Source organism: Delphinus delphis, chromosome 7 (genome assembly GCF_949987515.2).
Source record: "Delphinus delphis chromosome 7, mDelDel1.2, whole genome shotgun sequence".
NCBI lineage: Eukaryota > Metazoa > Chordata > Mammalia > Artiodactyla > Delphinidae > Delphinus > Delphinus delphis.
The window spans coordinates 32441630-32468658 of NC_082689.1; the positions used below are offsets into that span (position 1 = coordinate 32441630).

General features: G+C 35.1%; 1 protein-coding gene across 11 annotated transcripts in view; it reads right to left on the minus strand.

Annotated features, from left to right (window-relative positions):
* ABI2 (abl interactor 2) overlaps positions 1-27029 on the minus strand; it is a 102595-nt gene that overhangs the window by 25148 nt on the left and 50418 nt on the right. For 4 of the 11 annotated variants that reach the window (XM_060016260.1, XM_060016259.1, XM_060016256.2 and 1 more), the window contains exons 3-7: positions 19180-19356; positions 10400-10497; positions 7054-7200; positions 6191-6315; positions 312-470 (exon numbers count right to left, since the gene is read on the minus strand). In XM_060016260.1, the coding sequence (XP_059872243.1) occupies positions 312-470; positions 6191-6315; positions 7054-7200; positions 10400-10497; positions 19180-19356 (706 nt within the window). Of the gene's footprint in view, positions 1-311; positions 471-4988; positions 5169-6190; positions 6316-7053; positions 7201-10399; positions 10498-17612; positions 17631-19179; positions 19357-27029 lie in introns of all 11 variants that reach the window. The other 7 variants (XM_060016258.1, XM_060016251.2, XM_060016249.2 and 4 more) reach the window with 3 other exon arrangements.

Here is a 27029-nt window from a genome sequence, read left to right on the forward strand (position 1 = left end):
TTGCCGCAACTAGAGAAAGCCCTCACACAGAAACGAAGACCCAACACAGCCAAAATTAAATAAATAAATAAATAAATTTAAAACTGTTAAAAAAAAATTAAGTTCTGCAACTTTATATGGAAACCATGTTGATTTTTAAAAAGAGAACTGGAAAATACAGTATTAGCAACCTTGTATTCATTCTTCCACTCATTCAACAAATAGTACTAACCACCTACCATGTACTAGTCATTCGCAATTAAAGGTTTTTTTCTGTGTAATTGAAGATTTTTAATTAGATATATTCCACAGACTGCAAAAGAAAATCTAACCTGGGTTCTGGCTATAAAAAGGTCCTCCGTTCATCTGATTCTGAAGGCTTGTTTGTGAAGTTATGGAAGGAGGGCGCCTATAGGGCAAAGAGCCCCCTATTGTTGGGGGAGTATGGCGAGTGGCAGGTCTATTCATGCTGTAGAACTGAACAGGATGACCTGGAAAAGGGACAGAACATAAATTTGTCACTAAAAGAAAATTATCTCAGACAATGAAATACTTCAGGTACAATGCCTGAATCTTAATAAGATTATTAAAAATAACAATATTTAGCTAATTTAATTGCCATCTGACAAATATTAATGCAAGGTGACAGTTATTTCTCAGTTAACAGTATATCCAAGTGCAAAAGCAGCAAAGTAGGTAAATAAAGTTATGATTAGGTTTGGAAAAGCTATATCTAAATAGATTACTAATTAATATTATGATTTTATTAAATTAGTAATTTGATAGGGTTTCAAAATCATCACAATTAAAATTTATGGGGGGCTTCCCTGGTGGCGCAGTGGTTAAGAATCCTCCTGCCAATGCAGGGGACAGGGGTTCGAGCCCTGGTCCAGGAAGATCCCACATACATGCCGTGGAGCAACTAAGCCCATGCGCCACAACTACTGAGCCTGCGCTCTAGAGCCCGCGAGCCACAACTACTGAGCCCACATGCCACAACTACTGAAGCCTGCATGCCTAGAGCCCGTGGCTCTGCAACAAGAGAAGCCACGACAATGAGAAGCCCATGCACTGCAACGTAGAGCAGCCCCCGCTTGCTGCAACTAGAGAAAGCCCACGCACAGCAACGAAGACCGAACACAGTCAAAAATAAAAACAAATTTGAAAAAGAAAATAATAAAATAAAATAAAATTTATTGCTCACTTCCTCCAAAAAAACACCAGCAATTAAACACTGAAAACTAAACTCAACAAGATGAGAAAAACGTTTAGAAAAGAAAAAGAAAAAATGTTTGACACACAGTTTTATTCCAAAATAATAGTAATAAATTTAAGGTAGCAAGCCAATTTGTTTAAAGGAAATAATAAAATATTTCAGCAAAAGGTCAAGTGACATAATTCCAAATCACATTTTTCAATCAAAAATATCCTTCTCTAAACTTAGATTATTTTGTCTTAAAATTAGAGTTTAACAAATTTACAATTATGAAAAAAAGCTAAGACACAAAAAGTGTTGTCAAAAATATCTAATTTTTAGTATGATCCTGAACGTGTTCACATTTATCAGCAATTTCATACATTTTGCTCTCTGAGAGCACTTCAACAACTAAGGCCAACAGAAGACACTCTTTCCTAATCCATCCAATTGCCTAGTTCAATCCAGTTCCTAAATTTTATCTTGACTCCAAGTCTGCTTAAAATCATTAGCTAAGGGCCTACTGTACAGACAGACCAAGTACTAGAGCACCCATGAGAGAGCAGGCAAGAAAAGAGAAGGGGGAGGAATGGGGGAAGGGGAAGAGTGAGGGAGAGAAGAGGAGGGAAGAGAAAGGTGAGCGGAAGAAAAGGAGGAGGGGAGGGGAAAGGAGAGGAGAAAGGACAAGGGAAGAAGGGAAGGGAAGAGGCGAAAAGAGAAAAACACAACAATTTTTCTTCTTTTCCATGATTGTAAAATGGTTTTACGTGACTAAAACTGATCTTCAGGAACTGTTAAATTTATCAAACTTGGATTCATATGGATACTCATATAAAGAATATTACAGAAGCACTCAAGAGCTGCTATAGGATTTACTCTTCATACATACGACAGTATCAAAACCTAAAACTCAATTCTGTTGTATAAAAATCTTGAGTAGTCAAGCTCAAGCACAATCCACTGTCAATTTATACAGCCATGATAAAAATGTAAAAGCATGTAAACTAATAAGCTATTTTTTAGAAGGTATATTTTGTCATTTGAATCACACATTGCTGGCATTTTAGGCATTAGTCTGTAACACCCTAATACAAACCTAGAATAATCAAGTTAAAAACTCTGATATTTAACACCATTATGAATTTTATATAGTTAGATCCAGTCTAAAACCTCCCATGTTATAAGCCATCAGTGATCCAAAGACACTAAACCATTAATGAAGCATTTATTTTGCTTTGAGCTGAAAAACAAAACTATAGTTTAATTACCATAGACCTAACTATAAAAACCTGAAACTAAAAACTTCTAGAAGAAAACAAGACAAAAATCTTTTGCGACCTTGTGTAAGATAAAGAGTTTGTAAACACAACACTAAAAGCACAATCCCCAAAAGAAAAAAGAAAAAAAAAAGAGCAATGAACGAGACCATCAAAATAAAGAACTTCTGCTCTTTAAAAGACACCATTAAGAGAATGAAAAAGTAAGTCACAAAATGGAAGAAAATATTTGCAAATCACACAATTAATAAAAGGCATATTCAGAATATAGAAGGACTCAATAAGAAAACAAACAACCCAATTAAAAAGGTGTGTGAGGGGAAGCAAAAACATTTGAACAGACATTTCACCAAAGAAGATGGCAAATGAGTACATGAAAAGATGTTCTACATCATTATTCATTGGGGAAATGTCAATCAAAACCACATGAGAAACTATTATACACCTATGAGAATAGCTAAATTAAATATACATATATATGTGTGTGCGTGTGTATATATGTATATAATGACAACACCATGTGCTAACAAGTACGCAGAGCAACTGGAAGTCTCACACACTGCTGGTGGGCATGCAAAATTGTACAAGCACTTTGGAAAACAATTATGCAATTTCTTACAAAGTTAAGCATTCACTTACCAGACAACCCAGCAATCCTACTCCCTAGGTGTTTACCCAAATGAAATGAAAGCCTATGCTCACACAAAAGTCTGTGTGTGAAGGTATTTGGCAGTTTTTTCACAATCACCCAAAACTGGAAATAAATCCAAATGTCCCTCAATTGGGAAAGGGATAAACAAACTCTGGTAAATCCATTCAATAGAACACTACTCAGTAATAAAAAGGAACAAAACATGTAATAATGCATAAATCTCAAATGCACTGTGCCAAAAAGCCAGACCCAAAAGGTTACGTTACATATGCTTCCATTTATGGTATTTTTACAAAGGCAAACTTTAGAAGAAAAAAAAAAACAGATCAAGAGGTTGCCAGGGGCTAAGAATGAAATGAGTGAAATAGAAGGACTGCCTACAAAGGGGGCTTGGAGGAAATCTGGGGATGATAGGACTGTTCTATACCTTGACTGTAGCTGTGGTTATACCACTGTATACATTTGTCAAAACTCACATGAGTCCATACTAGAAAGGGTGAATTTTACTGTATATAAATTATACCTTAATAAAAAGAAAAGAAAAAAAAGTATTTGGTGGGTGATTCAAAGATACTACATAAAAGAGATTATATTGATATAAGTTGTTAATAAGGCATTTACTTTGCTTTTTGTTAAAAAACTGTAATTATTCACTCATACAACAAATGTTGATTCAGTGCAGACTAGGAACCAGCACCTGTTATTAAATTATAATTTAATTACTAAAATGTTGACTCTAGGTGAGGGTGATTTGTCCTTTCTGGGCCTACAACTGATTTCAAGATGTATTCCTTACTCTACTGATGCAGGAGCATAACAAGATTTCTATATTTAACTAGCTAGAGTGGCCTAACAGAATGGTATGTAGATCAAAGGACAGCTCATGTTTACATACACCCACTGCAGAAAGCTTTTCTTAAAAAGTGCTGTTACAGAAGCTATGCCATAAAACACCATCCAAAATGAATGGATTAACATGGATTTTTAAGATGTCTTTTAAAACACTTGAACACCTAGATACAGCAGCAGCACTGCACATATATTCTATGAAGTACTTTATTAACCAGCTAAGGTGATGTGTGTCCAAACACATACATTTTTATAGTAGATAAGAACTTGTTTACTAAACCAGCATCACTATTAACTTTGAAAATATACTTTGTAGCAATTGAGCCTTTTTCTCCTTAGCCATGAAAACAAACTTTAGGTAGCAATTTTAAAACAGTAAAACACCAGTCAATCTTAAATTACAAACAAACTTGAAATCCTTAAAAAGCCCCCTAACTATGTGTTTCCAGTGCTGCTATAATAAGCAACAAATTCTGTTATAATAGACTTGTACTTTCAAACTGTTATATCAAATATTTCCTATAAAATATACCTTAAAACTACTGTCATACTTTTCTTTTTATTAATGACATAACCTGTAACAAAGAATACTTCTAATAACAACTTCTCAAAACTGTATAGAAGGGACTTCCTGGAGGTTCAGTGGTTAAGACTCTGTGCTCCCAATGCAGGAGGCATGGGTTCAATCCTTGATCAGGGAACTAAGATCCCACATGCCCAACGGCACAGCCAAAAAAAAATAAAATAACTGTAGAGAAGACAGCTCCATACTAAATTTGCAAATCTCTAGTAAATAAAATTCAAGCAATAAAAAATGTGTATTTGTGCTATTCTACTAGAAAAATGAGAAACCTTACCCTGATTCCCTCAGGAAATTCTATTCTTCGGTCACATGCCATTTTCTAGTTAGCACATTATTCTTCAGATTTTTTTTTAATACAAACCACAAACAAACAAAAATCATAAAGCCAGAGTTCCAAGTAAGAGAAGAGCCAGACAATTGGATCTGCCTGCCAAAGAATAAACCAATACTCACCTGTAGGGGGAGTGGAAGAAACAACAGGGGGAGTTGGAGAAGTGAAGCCATCAGCAAGGGTCTGGGCACCCCCAGCGGCAGTGTCTGGGGCAGTGGAGGGAGGGACAGTAGCAGGAAGAGGGGCAGGGGCAGATGCAGAAGTAGCAGGAAGGGGAGGAGTACCAGCAGAGCCAGCAGGGGCTGAGGGGAAAGAGGAGTAAGAGGCAGCATTAATGAGGCAGTTCCATCAGGCAGGATTAGAAACGGCATTAGAGAACTTAATGTTAGCTACTCGGTGCTTATCAATAACCAAAGAATAGAAGAGAGTGTTAAAAAAAAAAGAATGAGCTTATTATGTTAAAGGATTATTAAGGTTTGCAGCAAATAATTCAAGATGCTAAGGGTAATGTACAGGATTTTAAATTCATTAAAAGCATTCCTTTTTACCTGATAGCCACTACTCTAGAAGAAAAGTGCTCCCTTTATATTGTTATTTTTAACATTCTGTAAATATTGATAGTATACAAAATGAAACACACTACAAAATGACAGTATTCCATTTTGAAGTATACAAATCAGAAAATAAAAATATTTCAGACATAAATATCTTATCAGGTAAAAAAGAATTTAGAAAAATAACTCTTTTTCATGATTTTTAAAAAGGTATTATCTATTTGTTATTATAAGTAAGTTAAATATGTAATATTCTATCCTTACGTCTTTTCTGTCATGTTTTTAAAACTAAATTTTAACTTTGTGTCCTCAGATTAAACAAGTACATTTTTCTGTTTCAGACAAAAGAGGGTAGCATTTCAGTGACTATCAAGTTCTCAGAGTCCATGAGATTGAACTGTCAAAATTATATCTGCTCAATCCTTTGCTACCAATATGGTTCTCACACTGAGACCCCACTGTGCCCAAAGGCATGCACTGTCATAACACCAGCTGGAATTAAACACGTAACTCATTCCGGTGAAACCTCAACTCAAAGCACCAACTACGCCACAGCACCAAAGACACAAACCCAAATAACAGAGAAGTATGTGAACATAAACTCACAAATCATTTGGTTAAAAATAACAAACGCATAAAGATTTTTCAGCATTTACAGAGTCTTCGAGGGAAAAAAACCCTGATTATGAAGAAAGCCCAGTGTAATTAAATCAGAAATTGAATCCAAACTCAGCAAGCAAGGTGAAGATGAAGCACAATTCATGTTTTACCTGGAAAGACACTGGGAGGAGAAGGTGTAGGAACAGCAATGGGGACTCCCACACTCCCACTTCCACTGTTCTCCCGACTGCTGCTCCGACTACTAGGGTGGCTTCCTCCGCTACTCCCGCTGCTGCTAAAGAAACAGAAGCCACCAAAACATGAGTATTGATATACAGCAAGATACCGCCAGCATTTTCCAGAATTTTCTGAAATGAATATAGCTACAAAATGATAATTCAAAAGCCCTCCACTTAAAAGATGAATTTCTTAATAAAGTAAGGAAAAGAGCTGAGTTCAAGAAACTTGTTTTGGCTACCTTTTAATAAGCATGTATTAAAGAAACTGAGAAAGAAAAAAAATTCTCCATAAACATAGTGATAAATCATGGGGCTTGACACATAAAAATAATATTACTTTCTCTTATTCCAGTTTAATGGCTGTCTGAAGAAACCTCTTTTATAATAAAAACAGTTTTCCTGAACAAATTATTTGATTAATTTTATTTGTAATGATATCATGATATACTATCCCATATTTAATGTTTTATTGCATATAGTTTTTCATCTGTAAAGTTCCACCAAAAAACAACTTGAAATTTCCCACATCTGGTCAATTATTTTTTTCAGGTCAACAATAACTATTAATCTTGCAGAGAAATCTGCACTTTGAGATGACTGTTCTCTTTCAACTTCCTGGCTGCTCAAAGTTGCATCACAACATGAGAAGAGAGAGGTAGAATCAGATGAGGTTTGGGGGAGCAGAGTGAGGAAAAGAACTTAGTGCTTGGAAAATGAGAGAGATTTAACTGAAGTTATCTGAACAAATTATGGTACTATGACCATCACATTTTGCGCTGAGGTAGAGAAAATACCTGTAAGTTCGATTTCTTTGATTCACAGAAGCTGTCCTCACAGGGCTCTGCTGCGAGGGAGCCATAGTACGGGCTGGGCTAGGTACGTAATCATTTGGTACCACTGGAGGGCGCACTGGCTCCAGTGTGCGATAGGGGGAGTGCCGCCTACAAAAAGAAGAGCGTATGTATTGTGTGATTAGCAAGTTTCGGCACAATCAATTCAGAGCTGCCAGTAGTGAAATACAGTTTGTACTCGGAGGTAGTAGAACGTGTTTTAATAAAACCCAGCTACCAATTTCAGTCTTCCCTTAAGTATCACTTCTCCATTAGGGTTTTGATGCATATTGTTGTATTTTAGTCTCCAACTTCATTTCCCTCTGCTAATGCGATTTTGTTCATTCATTCTGAGAGCACGAAGATTCTACTACCAGATAAGCCAATGTTTCCCAGACTCTCTTCTTAGATGAGTTCAAATTATTTTAGTGCCATGTCAAATTCCCCCAACTGCACTGCATAAATGCACTAATTATCCTCCTCACCTCTCTCTCCCTAACCAAAAACTCAGACAGGGTAAATCAGTCTAGAACATGGCTCCACAACCCCCGCACTGATGATCAATAGCAACCCTAACAAGTCACTTCCCTTTCTATAAGGTACAGAAATAAAACCATGTCCACACACAGAAATATATAATTTAATCTCATCTCCTTCCATTCTCACTTCACATCCTCCTTCAGCTTTCACCTTGATTGCCCTTACCTCTTACCCTCTTCACAGTTCAACATTTAAAAGGGAGAGAAGGAAAAAAAGATCACCTAAGTCTTTCTACCTTATTTGAAGTACAAAACAGACTGGATTTATTAGCATATCTCCCTCTTTTTTTCAAAATTTCCTTTTAAAAGAAAAGAATGAGAAGAGCAAGAAAGGAAATATGATAGGAAATAGGATGCACACTGGAACACTAGTAATTATTGAGTTAGTTCTCATCTTTAAGTTTCCAAATAACTTTATGACAATGATAAATACTCAACTGACACGAAACTGATATTGTGTAGATGAGATTCTGGTCTTTAACTGGATCTCAAGATGTGAAAATTAAAGAGCTTTCTTTTCCTGAAATGATGTTGCTCACCTGACTTATGTATTTCTCAATAATTCACTTCCCAAAAAGTTCCCAAGGTTCCTTTAAATACTGTTCTCCTGGACCACTCGAGTTTTGGCTCATTGATTCTGGATGAGATTACTCTGCAATGACCCTGTCTACTACGCTCAAAATCTTCTTGCATAAACAAATATACACATTACTAAAAATAAATAACAGGCACTAGACAAGATATTGGGTCAAAGAAAGAAAAAGGAACGTTAGGACCTTGGATTTAAAATACAAAAAAGGGGCTTCCCTGGTGGTGCAGTGGTTAAGAATCTGTCTGCCAATGCAGGGGACACAGGTTCGAGCCCTGATCCGGGAAGATCCCACATGCCGCAGAGCAACTAAGCCCGTGCACCACAACTACTGAGCCCGCGTGCCACAGCTACTGAAGCCCACGCGCCTAGAGCCTGTGCACCGCACCAAGAGAAGCCACCGCAATGAGAAGCCCGCACACTGCAATGAAGAGTAGCCCCCGCTCGCTGCAACTAGAGAAAGCCCGCATGCAGCAACGAAGACCCAACACAGCCAAAAATAAATAATAAATTTATTTTAAAACATAAATAAAATAAAAGACAACAAAGTTCGGGCATCTCTGAAGTTATGATGTAAACATAAAACACCATAAAATACGAAACTGATTGATTTCCAATTTTTCCCAGACAATAAAAATGTTCTGTTTCATGCAAGAAAAAAAAAACCTTTGCTGAGAACCATACAATGAAGACAATGATTAAAAAAAAAAAAAAGGTAAAAAACTAGGGGCAGAGGACAAAACACGATAGCTGGGCAAAGACCGCGAAAAAGCCAGGCTGTGACCATCAAACGGCTAGTGGTGCCCAGCCACTCTGGTCTCCAAAGACACTGCAGAGCCCTTGCTAATACACAAGGAAAGCAAATACTAGTGTATGAGTAAATCTTTAAAATTGGGGAGTAACAGAAAATTTTATTTTACTAGGGTTATCTTGCTAACAATCTTGATTCAAAACCTAATTAAAATCCATTAGATACTATACATGATAGAAATACAGACATTCCACAGGAAAATAAATATTTCCTCTTGACCTGATTCTCCACTCTTACCCTGTACAATTATAACCTACCACACATCATCTACATTCTACCCTGAAGTTTAAATCTTATTTAAGCTACTAGATCCTCTCCTCTCTAATCTAAGCAGAATTTTTTGTCTACCCCGAATAAAATCATCCTATTCCTGGTTGGAAATCATTTTTATTCTTTTGTTTCACACTCTCCTAACTATAATTCCTCCTCCAACATCATCTTTCTTTGCTTGATTAGGTTGCTAGGGTTTTTTGTTTGTTTCTTTTGTTTGGTTGGTTTTTTGTTTTTTGCTTTTTTTTTTTTTTTTTTTTTTTTTGGTGAGGGGGCCAAAAATCAAGATTGCCAATTAAAAACTTTTAAGCATATATCACAAAGCCAATGGTAGTCAAAGCATTTTGCCTTACACATTTAAAAAAAATCCAATTCATGGTACAGTGACTCTGAAAAGTTGACAAAGGACAAATTACCCCCTTTTACAGATGAAAAAACTGAACTGCTAAGAGGCTTACTATGCAACACGACACAGCAGGAGCAGAGCTGGACCACGATTTTAGTCATCTCACTTCTGGGTGATATTATGCCCACTTGATCATGATAAACCAAGTTTTTATACTAAGATGCTATAGAGGAAAAAAGTCAAGCTTTTCCATCAATTGACCATTTCTCCCAAAGTCAAATCCGAAGCCCAAGTCTGTAGACTGAATGAAAGCTCAGTATTCTCATAAAAACACAAGATATACAGACTTCTGTATTAGGCAAAGTATTTTCTTCAGAAGACAAGTTTGAATAAGAAAAATCAACTATAATACAAAAGACTAAAAATTTTCTGAAAATAGGAATTAGAGTGTAATTTATAATAAGCCATGAACTCAGGTTAGGATTTACCGAAAATTTAAAATGCATTAGAAAAATAATTTCTAAACAAAATATTTTTAAAGTATAAAGATGAAAAAAAAAAGTATAAAGATGTTTCCCAGGTATAAAGTATAAAAGATGTTTTCCTTTTGGAAAAGTTACACACAAAAAAGATAACCCTAGGAAGAAAATGTTCTCTTTTCAAATATTTAAAAATAGTTTAAACATATATATTGTTTAGTTTCCACACAGCACTACATAAAATGGTTTTCAATTATTACTTAGTTACATACTCACCCAAGTGTCCCTTTCCCTGACATAGGGGGACTGGGGGGTTTCTGAGTTGGAGGTGTTGTACGCGGGAGCCCACCCATCTTCATGTTCTGGGTACTCACCTAAAAAAATTTTGAGGAAAAATCAATTTAACCTGTATGCAGTGAAACAAAGTGGCACTTTCAGGAAATAACATTATGCTATTTAACAAAGGAGGGGAAGGTTTAAATAGGAAAAAAAATTAGAGGCCATGCATTTCATATGCAATTTCTACTCTACTATCATTCTACAGTTGTACTCAAAGGACTCTTCCTAACGTGAGATTTTCAAATGATTATAAAGTTGTATGCAAAGACTTTATTTGCCATTAGGCCATCACACCAACAGATCACTGGTTAGACTATAAGATACTACATTCAATTGAAATCAAATAGGATAACTATAAAAACTTTAGTTTTTATAAAGAGTAACTCAATCAGACAATAATGCCTTTATGCAATTCCTTGTTTTTTAGATAGCAAGTTTATCATAAAAAACAAAAGACATGTTTCCCCCCCAAAAAAATGCAACTTTAGTTTTGATCCATTGTAAGTAGAGAATATAAAATAAAGTTATATCATATACAGAGAAAATTCCATTTTTTAAAATTGTGGATCAGCCTTACAATTCAGATTTCTTTAATGTTCTCTTATGAAGGAATCACCTACCTGAAAACTGCCAGAAGTTAAGGCATGTTCCTAAACATCTGAACCAGAAAGGTAGGGCTGAGGTATCCCATTCAACTGTGAGCGGTACAATGGCCACTGGCAATGTCCTAGTTCCAATGGGAATTAAACCCACTCAGGCCCAAAATGAAGATTAATTTAGGCATAGGAAAGATGTAACATAGTCCTAAATCAGAGCTAAGCCGTGATTCCTCACTATTCTATCCCCAACTGAAAGTGCAAGTGTGGGACAGTTGGGTGATTTGGGAACCATGGATGCCACCAAAGGAGCAAGTCAGCACTTACACAGAAAGCCCTAGAAATCTGGGTACCTTAAAGAGTTAAGAGAAGTCATGCACAAATATAGATCAAATGCAATCTCAAGTTGTTTGAGATTACCAATTGGTTAGAGTTAATAATGTTTACCACATATGTTCATACCTGACCCTATTTTAAGCCCCTAATATTCTGGATTTCCAAACACTTCAAAACAGGATCTTAACTTTTCTAATAAGAATACATCCAGAGTATTCAAATTATACTTATGAAATGAAACTGCAAGACTTCTGAAATCAGAATACACTTGTAATTTTAAAATATAAATTTTAAGAAAACAAATCATAATTATATAGAGTATTGAGGCTGACAAAATTAACTCTGGCTTAAAGGGAATATTTAAAAATCCTAAAATACTACTTGTTATCTGAATAGGCAAGAAATAATATATCAAGAAACAAACTCTTCAAATGAATAGCCCAGTGAACAAGTTGTGTGTGATGTTAAAACAATCTTTAATGACAAATGATACCTTTGAAATATCAATATTTTTAAAGTTAAGCATTCATCTATAATCCTTTTTTTATTGCTTTTAAACAACAAATACAAAACAAACTGGTTATCAAGGAAGAATAAAGATTAACTTATCCTTGCTCTCCCCCTCATTAATAAGCAGAGGGTATAATTGTATCTTAAAATGAAAATGTCAGAAGTTTTAAAAAATTAATCCACATTTGGGGAAAATTTTAGGAGTAATATGACAAATAACGAATAGCTTTTAAAACTGTATATCTTAATTTATGATACCAGAAGATTTTTAAAAGTAGTAACCAAAGTCCTTTAAGCTCAACCTTAAACAACATAAAACCCAAAGTCACTTAAAGTGATGAAGGAGAAGTAGGTGAGCCAAACACTAAACTACATCAATTTGCTAGAAACAGGAAGGAAAAGGAGCAGGGACAGAAAAAGAGTAAAACAGAATTTTATTCTATACATGGAATAGCTAAAATACTTGAAAACAGCTTTCCAACTTTGATTTGTTTAAGGTTTGGGTATATAAGGTGTTTTGATTAAATTGCAGTATCTTCTCTATAAGTCTTTTAATCTACCCAAAACATAAAATAAACAATCTATAAATTAAAATCTGGTGGACATTTCTATACATAAAACTTGATACATTTTATGATCTGTAGAATCGTCAAATGGTTCTATTTGTTTGGTTAATGGGGTTTGCATGAGTAACTTAATTCACTTAAGAAACCAAAGAGTCCCTGTGGAATGTCCAACTAATCTATTATTTTATACTTCACTGATGCTGTGCTACCTCTGTATTAAGCTAGAAGAGTATTCAATATTTCTTCAAGGTAGCTTTCCTTGTGAAAAATGTTTCTACGCTAAGTAAAACAATGAATATGCTATACAGAATATACATACTGCCATCTAATTTGAGGAAAAGGGAAAAGAACAGGAATAATTGCCAAACAAAACTTATTATAATATAGAGCTCACCTATGATAAAAGTTAATAAACTGTATTTCACACCTAAAATAATTTGGTAAACAATTACTTACTGGATACTCATCATGGTTCTAAAAACTACCTTGAGGGAAGTTACAGGGGGACACAACGCTTCCTGAAAAGGAGCAAAACACATGACTGAATTGTGAGTGTGGTGAAGGGGAACTTAACTAGAGAGAGAGGACATACCACAAACTCAGGATAAAGCAACACTGCACCCACTCCATAACAGCAATTCCACTTGAAGCTTTAGAAAATGTAATACACACAGGCAAAACTATCATCTGGCACATGAACGTGTAGTTGGCGGTCCTGAATCATGAACAGGAGTGCTCGTGATACTTTTCAAAGTTTTACTTGGGAACTGGAATGAAACTTTGATGGCTGATTCCAACAATATTTCAATTAATGTGGGTATTTTCTGATGCCACAAAGGAAAAGTCATCATTGAGAGCTGAGTGAAGCAGGTGTTAGCCACATGGAGAAAGAGCAGGAAAGGTCCCTTTTTTTTCCCTGCCAGAATGAAACTCTCAGAACAGAAGAAATACTTCATTTAGGTGATGAAAGTTAATGCATGATCACAACTCAAATAGTTTCCCACTGGCCTGGATGAAGAAATGCAGATAATACCGAGAGTAAGAGCAATTCCTTTATGACCAGAGTGGTCTGCTCTCCCAGACTCTGGAGATCACTACAACTAGAACCAACCATCAGGCCAATTATTATACCTTACTACTGCTTCTAAAGTGCTCCTATCTTTCCTGCTCTATCCTTTTTTGGTAAATGCAATACCCTCCTTGAACCCTGATATATATATAGTATCATGTATTTCATATATAACACTCATTACAAATCTTAGTGATTTCCAGTACCCTGTGAACTCCAGTATTTTTTATAAAGCTGGCCAGCCAGGTATCTCTAGTTCAGAGCACATCACCTCTGCTATGAAGAAATCTCCCACGAAAAGATGACTTGTTGCAACTTAACAGTGACAGACACATTCTAAAATGATATCTGTGGTATATCCCTCATTTGAACTACCTACCACCAGACTACTAGACACAAGGGTAAAAGAATATGAAAAATAAAAGAAGACAAAGGTCTGTAAAATGATTTCTCTGCTTTTAAGGAACTTATTTTAGAACTAAGACCCACATGTTTAAAACAAAAAGTAGTATCTACAAATTATATCGAAATCTCCAAAAAAGAAATATCAATGCAAGACAAAATGGCTACAGAAGGTTTCATAGAGAAAAATCTGAGCTGGAGTGTTAACAAGTCTTAAAAAGAGCAAGATTTAAATATACTAAGAGAAGAGGAGTAGTATGTATAGGTTGTGTCTGGATGTGGCGTAGTGAGAATGGGCAGCAGCTGTGGTCAAGCATCTCTAGGCTTTCGTTCAATGCCCAGTATCGTTCCCCATTAGTTCCATCCAGTGCATAATTTTCTGGCTTCCTAGAGATCTTTATCCCTCTCCTCAGAGGATATATGTTCCTACTTCAATTCTCAGAGCCAGCAGGAAAAGAACCAGGAGATCCTCTGAAGGAGATCAAAGCTGAAATCAGGAATTCGAGTATGACTTCAGGAGAGATGTAAAATTTTTAGTAAGAGAGTTAGAAAGACAAAAAGCCTAAGGTGCCAAGAGTCCTAAAATAATCTAATACAGAGATAAGGGAATAAGAGATTAGGATTAAGGGGGGAAGAACAAATTAAGAAGAAGAAAAGAGGAATAAAGATGGACAAACTTCTGCTTGATTCTGAAAACAGTTTCTAACAACTGGCTTTTGACAAGATAGAATTGGTGGCTCAAGTCTGGAACTGATAGGCAAACCCAGATGAGTCTTCCAAAAGTTGCTGTTATTGTGGAGTTTTTCTCCCAAGTGTTGTATCGAATAAATGCTTAACAATGAACCCTCAGCTGTACCCAAGAGCTAGAAATGTGAGAGGCAATTTATCATCCTTCTGTACTGTAGGGAATGACACACAAGGTCACATGCAAAGTGAAAAGGTTAGCCCATTTTTTACATAAAGTTATGGATCTTCAAGATCCCAAGCAAAATTTTCAGAAGTGTTGTATTCTTAATGTGTTAACTGTAAAAGAAACTCCTAACCCCTCCTCATTAATTATTAAGAATCTGCTTGTACAATGTTCATCTGAAATAAATACTACAAAAACAGATCAGAAGTCTTTATTTTTTTTGCATTAAAGTAAATACACTTATTTTAAAAGTACTTAAGCTTAGCTTCATTAGTGACAACTTTCAACAGAAATATCTGTTTCAAACACATCAGTAACAAGGTCTTAAAACTCTTTTAGTAAAATAAAGAGTGGGGAAAGGGTACCCCAGTTCAAGGTACATTCCACTTTTATATGGCCTCAGGTACATATTAAAACCCCTCCAATATGGCATGCTATCCATCGGCTTTTTATACCTTTTTCTTTAAAAATATCACCACGTTGTTTTCAAAGGTCTTATGAATTAAACTCTACAACTTCTCATTCGACTGAAAAAAGTTAACCCAAATTTTAGATGAAAAGAACCATTAAACACAACCAGGACATGCTGAATAAAAGGTTAAAAGTTCAACTTTTAAGCATGGAGGTCTCTTCTGAGTCAAATCCCATGTGTCTTGTCCCAAAGTATGATATTTGTTTAGAGTATATCTGAAAGGCATCAAGTCTGACAACAATGGGAGCAAAGACAGAGCTCATAATGAGCTGAGGAGGAAATCAAATATCAGGAGACTTCCAGGGCACCTGACATAATCCACAGGTCTCCAAAAATCTCAGCTGGAAAACCAGTGGACTAGTTTACTATCTGCGGTCCCTTCCAACTTTAACATTTTTAAATTCTATTTTCTATCTTAATATACTCAATTATTCCATTAATCAACCTTCTAAAGCAATTCATTTTTTCCCATCAACATTAAGAAGAGTAATGATTTGCTATATGCTGAATATTTTTTCCACTCTATTTTGTTTTGGTTCACCCAAAATTATTAACTATGTGCCACAAGTTTATAGAGATGACAGACATACTCAGAAAGAAAGATAAGAAGAAAGAGACAGAGGACTGGCACATTCTAGCTTCTAGGATGACCTCACGGTACATACTTCTCACCCTGTCAACCCCATCCCAATATAGTAGAAACAACTACATAGAGCCACAGTACTAAGGAGTGGAGCTTTTTTGGTGCAAAGAGCAAAGATGTTAAGGAATCTTATCCAAGTGTGATGTTCCCTTATTAGATCTTTCTTTCTTGGAAGCTCTCATTTCCCACTCACTCTGGTCTCTCACACAGAACAGATCCTGAACCCAGAAAGATCAAGAAGGAATCCTGGTAGGGTTTGGAAGAAATGAGCTAGGGATAGTTCCTTAGGCAAGCTGGTCTAAACTTTAAGGGGAAAGAACTGGTCCATTTTTTTTTTTGTCTTTCCTTTAGTTAATCTTTCTGTGCACTTCTATCACTTTGGAGGTTAATGTATCAATAGCCAAAATCTGAATACAGACTTTAAGGGAAAAAAGCCAAGGTAGCCACAAGGACAGCTTCTGGTCTAATTCTACCTATTTTATGCAAAGGAATCTCCTCACTCACCGAGACTGAGGGCTTGGAGTCAACACTCCAATATACTTTTATGTACACATGAAGTACATCTGCCTGGGCTCCTCCAGTCACATCTCTCTACCATGATCTGTTAACTTTCTGTGGCCGTGGTTAGTAGCTAGTTAATGATTCAGATCTCAGTCATCTCGTCTTCTTGTTATCACTTTCTACACTGAAGACATGGCAAACAACAGGGTATATGGTAAGAATACATATTTGAAAAGGAATTATAGAATTCAGCTAAGAAAAAAAGAACAAAAATGAAATGCATGATCGATTTGGTGACAATAATTTTAGTACCATTCTATCTGACAGGCTTCTTGATTATTCTTGAATGTCTTTTCCCATTTTTCCCTCCAAAATACTAAAATGTTACTGAAACAAGTAAGAAAAGGAAATATCTTTAATTCTTAACTTGTATTTTGTTAAACACTATCATGAGCTTTTGATGCTTTGCATATAATACTCGGCTTGAAAACCTCTTAAAGTGAGTTTATACTGAAATATTTATATAGCAATTTGAAAAGACTAATTTTGTTTTTTGCAAAATACATGATACTGCAACTTAAAAAACACCCAAAACACTGAATATTTTCCAATTTTCAATTTTTTTAAGAGTGATTAAGAGTCAAGAGATAATGACATAGTGGCCACAAGGTATATAATAAAGCACACCATTTATAGAATAAAAAGGCTATTACACAGGGGGAGAGTTAAATGAAGCACATTAGCAGCCCTCCAATCCAAAACAAAATTTCTACATTTACAAAAGTCCAGCTAATTTTACTTCATAATGACATTTTATGATAGGGTAACTTACATTTCAGTTTCACAAAATATACTGACATTGCAAAATAACCATTTAGTCAACAAATATTTACTAAGTGTCTAATGTGTGTCAAGCACTGTTCTAGGCACACAGGATAGGGCAATGAACAAAACAGTCAAAAACATCTGCCCTCATGGAACATGAAGACACACAAAGTTTCATGAAAAAAAAAATAAAATAAAAAAGAGTAACTAACTATTTGTTGGTTTTAAAATAAGGCCAAGTGCCAAATATCTCTTCACTCCCCATATGTAATATTCTACATAAGAACAGAGAATGGAAATCCAGCCCTGGAATCTCTTACCTTAAATCTAAGCAACCACTTAATGCACAAATGGAGCAAATAAAAGAGGTAAGGGAAAAAAGCATTGAAAGGTTAGTTGGAACTTCAGGATGTGAAGAGAAAGGAAAAAAACAAAGAAAAAACAAGTTAAGCATTCAGCATTAAAAAATAATGTTTCAGTAGATCATAGAAAGAGTGGTTAAAGCAGAATGTGTCATGAACAGGAGTTTTGTGATGAAATTATATGACACTTTTATTTAAAAACAACTTTATTAAAGATTTCTTCAAATTAGTGACCCCTAAACACTAAAATGTACAAAAAATGAAAGGGACTACAGATTCCCTAAAGAACATTTACTTGAGGATTAAATAAGAATTGGGGGATCACCTTTTTAGTATATAAGTGGGGAAGTACAAATATGATGTTTTATATTCTAAGTGCCTTTTTATCATTAAATTCGTTCAGGATCCTAAAATTTTCTATTAGCAGTTGTTAGCCTCAAATAAATCTCAAAAGATTTTCCCAAGTTAGAATAAATTTCAGTTATTAATTATCCATCCAATTGTACATCCTATTTTAACATGCTCTAATTAGTACTGTAAACTAAATGCATTAGGTGTTCATTATAAAATTAAATATCAAATTTCAGATAATAGTGCTTATATCAAAATTGTAAGAAAGAAAAAGATTTTTTAAAAAAATTTACACCATACATATTCTTTTACCTAGATCTACATTAAAGTTAGATTTAACCGATTTCTAGCCATACTTGTGTGAGGTATATTTTTTAAATTTAAATTTGCTTATATTAGACACAAATCAATTGCATGAACTGTACAGTTTCACTTATAGGCATATACGTATTTATTCAGCATCACATTTGAAAAGTCACTGTCTTTCAAATCACTGCTGAGATGCAAACTTTAAATAACCTAATCCTTAGCTGAAGCTCTGAATAGTTTCTTAAGAACGAACACCAATTTAAATGAAAGTTATATGCTCCTCAGTTGTGATTATGGTACTTTACATACATAGCAGGCACTTAAATACATTTTAAAAGATAGCCAAAATATATAATGACTATCTACTCAAAAGCAGTGGAAATACTAGTTCACATATTAGTTTTAGCTACATTATTCTCACCCAAAATGTTGAGATAAATTTGTTTTAGAAAAATTCAAAGTACATGTTTGTTTATATATGTTCTTTCTGAAAACTAATGCCAAAAGTTTGTTGATATTTTTGAGATAAAGCAAATACTTTAATAACATACTGAATAATTTTTAATTAGTCATACTAAATCATTAAAAGATTAGAAATATAATACCACATTTATTTCCAGATCTATATGAGGTATTTTCATAACTGATTAAGCAAAACAATTCAGTCAAAGATGACTGTTTAAAACTTGACAACATAATACTAAGAAGAAAGAAGGATAACAATAGTTATAGTGGTAAGAAATCTTCAGAACTACAAGTAGGCCAAGACTTGATCCTCTGGAAAGAAAAGATAAACGCTTAATTTTCTGAAGAGTTAGTTTCATTATGGGCTGTTGTTTTTAAGCTGGACAAAAATTATACTTACCTTTACTCCATGTCCAATATCATCTAGAATTGTATAGTCAATAGGTTTTCTAATATAACGAACTGGTCGTTCAAGGTTGGCTGGAGCAATAATCTTATGTGTCCTTGAAGTGTTTTTATTGGTAGTCAAAATACCAATTTCTCTTCTTGCAACTTTCTCTTTATGAATATCAACGGTCTACAAAATATAATATAAACACAACACAAAAATGTATAGCTCTTATATCCAGAAAAATAAAAATATAAATACTTAGAGGTTTAATATCATTATTCATATTCTTAACCACAATTGCTAACTTCTCCTTTTGGGACCAATACTGACTTTCTCCCTTTCTAGGCTAAAGCAAGGGATGGGAAACCATGGCTGGCAGACCAAATTTGGCCCACCACCTATTTTTTACAGCCCAAAAGCTAAGAGAGGTGTTTACATTTTTTTAATGGTTGAAAAAAGTCAAAAGAAAACTAGGTCTTGACATGTGAAAATTATATGGAATTCAAATTTCAGTTTCCATAAACAAAGTTTTATTGGAACACAGTTATTCTACTTGCTTACATATTTTCACAATATAATGGCAGAGATGAGTAGTACTAACAGAGACTTTATGGCCTGCAAAGCATAAAATATTTATTAGCTGGCCCTTTACAGAAAAAGTTTGCCAACCTCTGGACTAAACATGCTAATTTTTCCCCTCTCCATTAAGACTTAACCTTATTAAGAAAGCCCCAGTGAAGGAATTCCCTGGTGGTCCACTGGTTAGGACTCCATGCTTTCACTGCTGAGGGCCTGGGTTCAATCCCTGGTTGGGGAACTAAGATCCCACAAGCCGTGCAGTGCAGCCAAAAAAAAAGAAAAATCTTCAAAAAAAAAAGAAAGTCCCAGTGATTAATCTGGTTCCATTTAAAAATAACCTATTAGTATAAACTCTATTAGTGTTTAAATAATTTTTATTAAAAAAAGAGAGGCCTAAACTATAAATACAATGTTAAAATAAGAATCATTTTTTACAGAGAAACTTGTTTACTGAGGCAATGCTGCTTATATTTTATCATAACAAAATGCTTGTAAAATACTTCATTATTTTATTTATTAAATGTTCAAAATAGGATATAATTTAGTACATAACAACAATGTGTTTTTACTCAGTTTTCTATTTGCTGAGAGAGGGCGAATTTAAGCACGGGTAATTAATACACTAAAGCAGCATTTTTCAAACTGCAAGGTGCAATTTAGTGAGATGTGAGCAGCAATTATTTTAAATGAAAAAGAACAGAAATATCAGACAACATACACATAGTAAGGTATTTTTTCTTAAAATGTTATGTATATAAATACATACATTAAATTGTGTACTGGATGAAATATAAAATATATTTTTAACTGTGAGTTGCAGTTTAAAAAGTTTGAAAAATACTTCACTAAAATTTTGTTCACATCTCTTGCCACCATTCCTGGCTCAAGCAGCAATTAACAGATACTTTTGCTATTTCCTCCCCAAACCTACTTTAATTTACCCTGTCTAAAGAATAACCAGGTAGTAACACAGAAATGGAAATGAAAGATAACCATCATGACATTATTAAATACAACTTTAAGAAATCTGAACACTGATTATTTATCCTTCTAAACTACCTAAAGTGTGAAAGAAACCTGAAACAAATTTGAAGCCTCCCATTTCAACCAACAGATCTTAAAAGAAACAGAATCTGTAAGTTCATAACTAATAAATATCTAAATGAAGCAACAAATCGAATACCGGCCAAGGTAGTGACCTTATCATTTTAATTATTTCTTTTTAAGACAAAAATAGGTTTTGAACTTTTTCAGTGCATATTAGAAAAATTACAAAATCTGCTTTCCTTTTCAACTGTTTGAGGGAGTTATAACAGAAAAAAAAAGGTTGCACATTAGTGACAATATGGGAATTTACTTATTTTTAACTTCAGAGAAATGGAAATTAATCATATTTTACTTTTGAATAATTTTTAATGAGTCTTTCTGAATTACTAAAAATATGAGCTAGGGGCTTCCCTGGTGGCGCAGTGGTTGAGAGTCTGCCTGCCGATTCAGGGGACATGGGTTCGTGCCCCGGTCCAGGAAGATCCCACATGCTGAGGAGCGGCTGGGCCCGTGAGCCGTGGCCGCTGAGCCTGCGCGTCTGTAGCCTGTGCTCCGCGACGGGAGAGGCCACAACAGTGAGAGGCCCGCGTACCGCAAAACAAAACAAACAAACAAACAAAAATGAGCTAGGAAGATTTCATACTTACCAATTATACTTCAAAATAACCAAAAAAACCCCAAAATATGACACTTATTTTTTATATATAACTGGTCTTTGTTATACCAATAAAAGAAAATTTATTAGAGAATGTAATCCTCTTTCAACATTGTTTTCATTCTGCTTAGTTAGAAATATAATTATTCAGAAATGAAAACAAAAGAATGTAAACCTAATCAACAATAACAGAATTCTAAACTTAGGGCAAACTGGAACTTCAAATTTTCCTGCTAGAAATATTAATAAATCTCTGGAGAATGAAAAGAGGGGTAACTTTTCATTATTATTTGCACTAAGATACAGCTATATTTTATAACAAGCACATATTTTTAAATTATTTGAAAAAACTGAGACTTTTTTAAAAGCATTAGAACAATTAGATCATACCTGGGGATTGGGGGCACTTACATATTACTTATATATTTTCTTTATGTACACATAAACACACAGCCCAAACCTGTATAAGCCATTACAGTAAGCATAAAAGAAAGACCAACACAGCAAAAGAAACGATCACAGAACTTTTATATATAAGCCGAAATAAGGGATAGTTGCTACAATAGGGCATAAAATTAGGCTCTTAGCTTCGTAGAGAAGGCAAAGTATAAATAATGAGTTACAAGAAAACATACACCCCTTCACTGGAAAAGTGACCATGTGCCCAGCACTAAACTCTTAAAGGAACTGGTTGAAGGAATTATGAGAAAAATGTTCTTTTTTGCTTCTTACATTAGTTCTCATTAAAACTGAAGGCATATTTTAAAACGTAATTCTTAACAGCATATGTCTATATGAAGCCAAAATAATCTAGTTTGGTTATACGTTTCTAGTTGTCTACTCTAAAAGAATACTAGAGCAGGGCTTCTCAACAGCAACACTACCAGCATTTTGGGCCAGATAATTCTTTGTTGTGGAAGGGCTGTCCTGAGCATTGTAGGTTGTAGTGAAGCCTCCCAGTTGGTATCTATAGCACTCCCCACCCCAAGCTGTAACAACCAAAAATATCTGATGTTGCCAATTGTTCCCTTGGGGGTAAAACTGCTCTGACAGAGAACCAGTGATGTAGAAGAAGGACTAATTCATTTGTCTCATACATTATTCACTCTCAAATGTCAACTGTTTCCAAACTTTGTACAAGAGTTGATTTATGATTAATGCCTCTAGTGACTGCCAAATATCAATATTTGATGTCATTAACTTTTAAAAATCATCTAAAATAATAAAAGTAATATATGGTTAAGAAAACCCAAAGGTATAATTTGTGAATTGCCATCCTAATACCACACTGAATTGAACTGTAGGAGTTCCCGTAGACAGAATCAAATATAACTTCAAAACATGGTTATGATTTTATCTTAAGTCTGAATAACAACTTTTAATGGAGAACAATAAATCTATTACATAAATAAGGAGGAGAAAGTTTGGTCCAGAAGATTCTGAAGTTTTCAGCAATTACCTAATTCACATTTTTCAAAGATTTCTCTGGTAGAAAATACAATCATTTTCAAATTAGACAGAGTAATGTAATGAATACCCTCCATATACTTAACATCCAGCTTCAACATTCATCAACTCACAGCCAATTGTCAGTTTTAAAAGAACTTTGGTAAGGCTCCTAAAACATATTTTTAAATATGGCTTGTATGTTTTCCCTAAATCAAACTCATAGCTTTCAGTAATCACCATTGCCTTTGCCTTCACAATATACTTTGATATTACAATGCTGAAATGAATTAAGTTAAATTTTGGAAGTACGAATTCAACACTGATAGCTAGTCAGAATTTTAATAATAAGAAAAGTATTTTCCACTTATCCTGGATTTCTAAAGTTACTAGTTATATGCCAATAAACTTACTCTCATTCAGAAGAGGCCTCAATAATAGCACTCACCTATGGCAAGTGGAAAATGTGTTTAACTAGCAAAGAAGACCAAAACTAATGCAAGTACACTGCTATTAATACTATTATTGTTTGCTACCTGTTAACCAAAAAACACACCAAGTAGTATTGCTGCAACTGTGCAAGAGTTAAATATCTTTTCTCCCACAGTTCCTTAACAATTTGTTTCTCCATCCTCTAACAGCTATTGCCAAGCTGGTGTCACATGCTGCAGGCTCCCCCCATGATATTTCAACCACGCAGTGCCAAACCCAGGCTCCTCTAGAATACCTCTCATGGCCTTGACTTTCAGCTCCTCTGCAAGCCTGAGCCCCCCTCCCATACCTCCATCATGGACCCAAGCACATGCTCAGGCCACAGCAGATGACAGGAAGGTATGTATAAAGTATTTTGCTTTAGGGTTATCCATGCATTGTCCCATTACCACAGATAATTGAAAGTAGACTGTACTGGATAGCACTACCTCAGTCAGCTGCCCATCAGTGTGGGAAAACATCCGCAGTCAAACAGTTACAGTGGGTTAACTCAACTAAGTTGGGTGTTTTAAAATGTGTCTCCATTTTTTTACATTAGTAAGTTAATGTTTCAAATAAGCATTTATTTATTTTAATCACAAATATGCTTTACACTATTCATCTTTCATAAAACAAATTAGTTATTCACAAACTGAATGGGTAATTTTCAGTTATTTATTTTCTATAAAATGATATAAACTTAATTAGGAACTGTATAAATCCTACTTTCTATACATAATTACACACTGATAACCATTAGTGGGATTTCCTAAATTTAAAATTGGTAATTTTTAAACAAATCTATATACATAAAGTTTTTTAAATTTATTATTTATTTTTGGCTGAGTTGGGTTTTTGTTGCTGCATGAGGGCTTTACCTAGTTGTGGCGAGCAGGGGCTACTCTTCATTGCAGTGCGCAGGCTTCTCATTGCGGTGGCTTCTCTTGTTGCGGAGCCCGGGCTCTAGGCACACGGGCTTCAGTAGTTGTGGCATGCAGGCTCAGTAGTTGTGGCTCACAGGCTCTAGAGTGCAGGCTCAGTAGTTGTGGCACACGGGCTTAGTTGCTCTGCGGCATGTGGGATCTTCCCGGACCAGGGCTCGAACCTGTGTCCCCTGCATTGGCAGGCGGATTCTTAACCACTGCACCACCGGGGAAGTCCTACATAAAGTTTTTTAAACAAAAAATTACCCTACATGATGAGTTCCTCAGGGTTTAGACCTTCCATTGCCTTTTAGTAGTCCCTAAACCCTTAAGAAGAATCACTTCCATTCCTATATTATTTTACAGTCATTCCTTTCTATCTCCTCTACTTGTTACATGCTAACTACTTCAACACCTGGCCCAGTAAGTTCTAGTTAGCTCTTGGGAGGGTGGGAGAGACACTGCTTTGTAAGTTCTTTATGTTGCCTTTTGCCCTCTCTTGATCTTCTTCTAAGCCATGTTGAACCGAATACTGACAGTATTGACTGTTTTTAGTAGTTAAGAGACGAATTTTAATTTACAAGTTTATAAGAATTTTAGCTTGAATAATGTTCTGTAAATCTTTTTTTACCTTACCAGAAATGGACACAAAATCATGGACACAGTAAATAGCTATACTGACTTAACAGCAGCTCTGTGTGCCTTGCTTATACAAGTATTCAGTAAAAATTAAATGTCTGCTCTGACAACTACACATTCTTGAAAAATATTTAACATTAATTTAACTCTTACTCTCGGCTTGAAGATTAAAAATTTCATTTATCTTTTAAATAATATGCTTCCAAAGAATTGACAGGATAACAGCAACAAAGCGAGAGGTGGAATTTCTTTAAAATTTAACACCCTTAAAATACCTAAGGTAACCCACATCAGAACCTATCCTAACACTGTCTTACAGACACAGTGAGTGTGGTATAGATTAGTACACTACCTAATACTATATGGTCTTTTTAGTATAAAAAGTTTCTGATACTAAATATTCATAATCAACTCTATCTTGTTTTTCAAAACATTTGCCATTGGGAGAATGGGTTATCACTTTGTTTTGTTGAATTATTTCTTCCTGATACATAGTTGGTAGAGTCAGTGGAATTTCCATCCTCAGATTCAAAATGAAAGTAATCTGGAAATAGTTCAGTTACATCAGAGTGATAGAGGGTTGAAGTGAGTAGGGCGCAGACTGAGGTAAATAGCAGAGCCAGCAGAATAGAAAGAAGAAAAAAGCAAATATAAATCAAGTTCATTTGTGAGAATCTCACAATTGTGAGAATAAAAATTCAAAATGGAAGACAGCTCATAAAGCATCTAATCAGTCCTATCATTTTACAGGTGAGGAAACTGAAGTTCAAATAAGTCAAATATCACACAAGTCAGCAGAAGGACCAGAGTAAAATCTAGATCCCCCACCCTCTCCCTCTCAATACTCAGTGTTCATCTCTATTAAAATGGAGAAAAGAGCTAGAGCACTAGGAGGCTGAAAAGTGGTAAGTTTCCTACCTAGGAGATAGGAAAAAGATACTGATGAGGAAAGAAATTGAATACCTCAGATATCTAATATCTACTGGTCCTTAACCACTCTACCAGACAACCCTTAACAACAACTCTTGACACCTACCATTCCAATATACATGTGATCTCATCTTTGACCTGACTGAACCTCCATTTCTTTGCTTCCTCAACCCCACTTCTCTCCAAATTCTCCCAACCTAGTATTTTTGCTCCAAATGCAAAAATAAATATGACCTCAAGATATCTTGAGAACATTGTAACTCCCTCTAAAAACATAATAATGTTTTTAATAAAGAATAATAATAAAATTTAAGTACCAAACATTTGAAAACCAGTATTTTGGAGCAAGAGCCTACAAACTATAGCCCACATGCCAAAACTGGCCTGTAGCCTGTTTTTATATGGTCCACAAGCTAAGAATGCTTGTTACATATTTAAACAGTTGCTTAAGAACATACAGCACAGGAATTTCTTTAAATTTAACACCCTGTGCTGTAATTACATACAGCACCCTGTTTAAAAAATTTTATGTAGGACTTCCCCGGTGGTGCAGTGGTTAAGAATCCGCCTGCCAATGCAGGGGACACAGGTTCGAGCCCTGGTCCAGGAAGATCCCACATGCCGCAGAGCAACTAAGCCCGTGTGCCACAACTACTGAGCCTGCACTCTAGAGCCTGTGAGCCACAACTACTGAGCCTGCATGCCACAACTACTGAAGCCCGTGTGCCTAGAGCCCGGGCTCTGCAACAAGAGAATTACAGCACAGGGTGCTGTATGTAATTACATACAGCACAGGAATTCACTGTCAGTCCAGTGGTTAGGGCTCCACACTTCCACTGCAGGAGGCACGGGTTCGATCCCTGGGAACTAAGATCCCGGATGCCAAGCAGCGTGGCCAAAACAACACAAAACAAAACATACAGCACAAAGAATCATAGAAGACTGAAACCCCATGTGGCCCACAAAGCCTAAAATATTGACTATCTAGCCCTTTACAAAAAAGTATGCCAATTCTTGCTTCAGAGTATTTACTGAGCATTTGCTTTACAAACAGAAAACATTTTCTCTTATACTATGGAATCATATTTCATTCTAAAGAGCATCAAAGAGCTTTGATATTCAATTGACTTTTAAAATAAAGGACTCTACATACATTAAATGAAACTGAA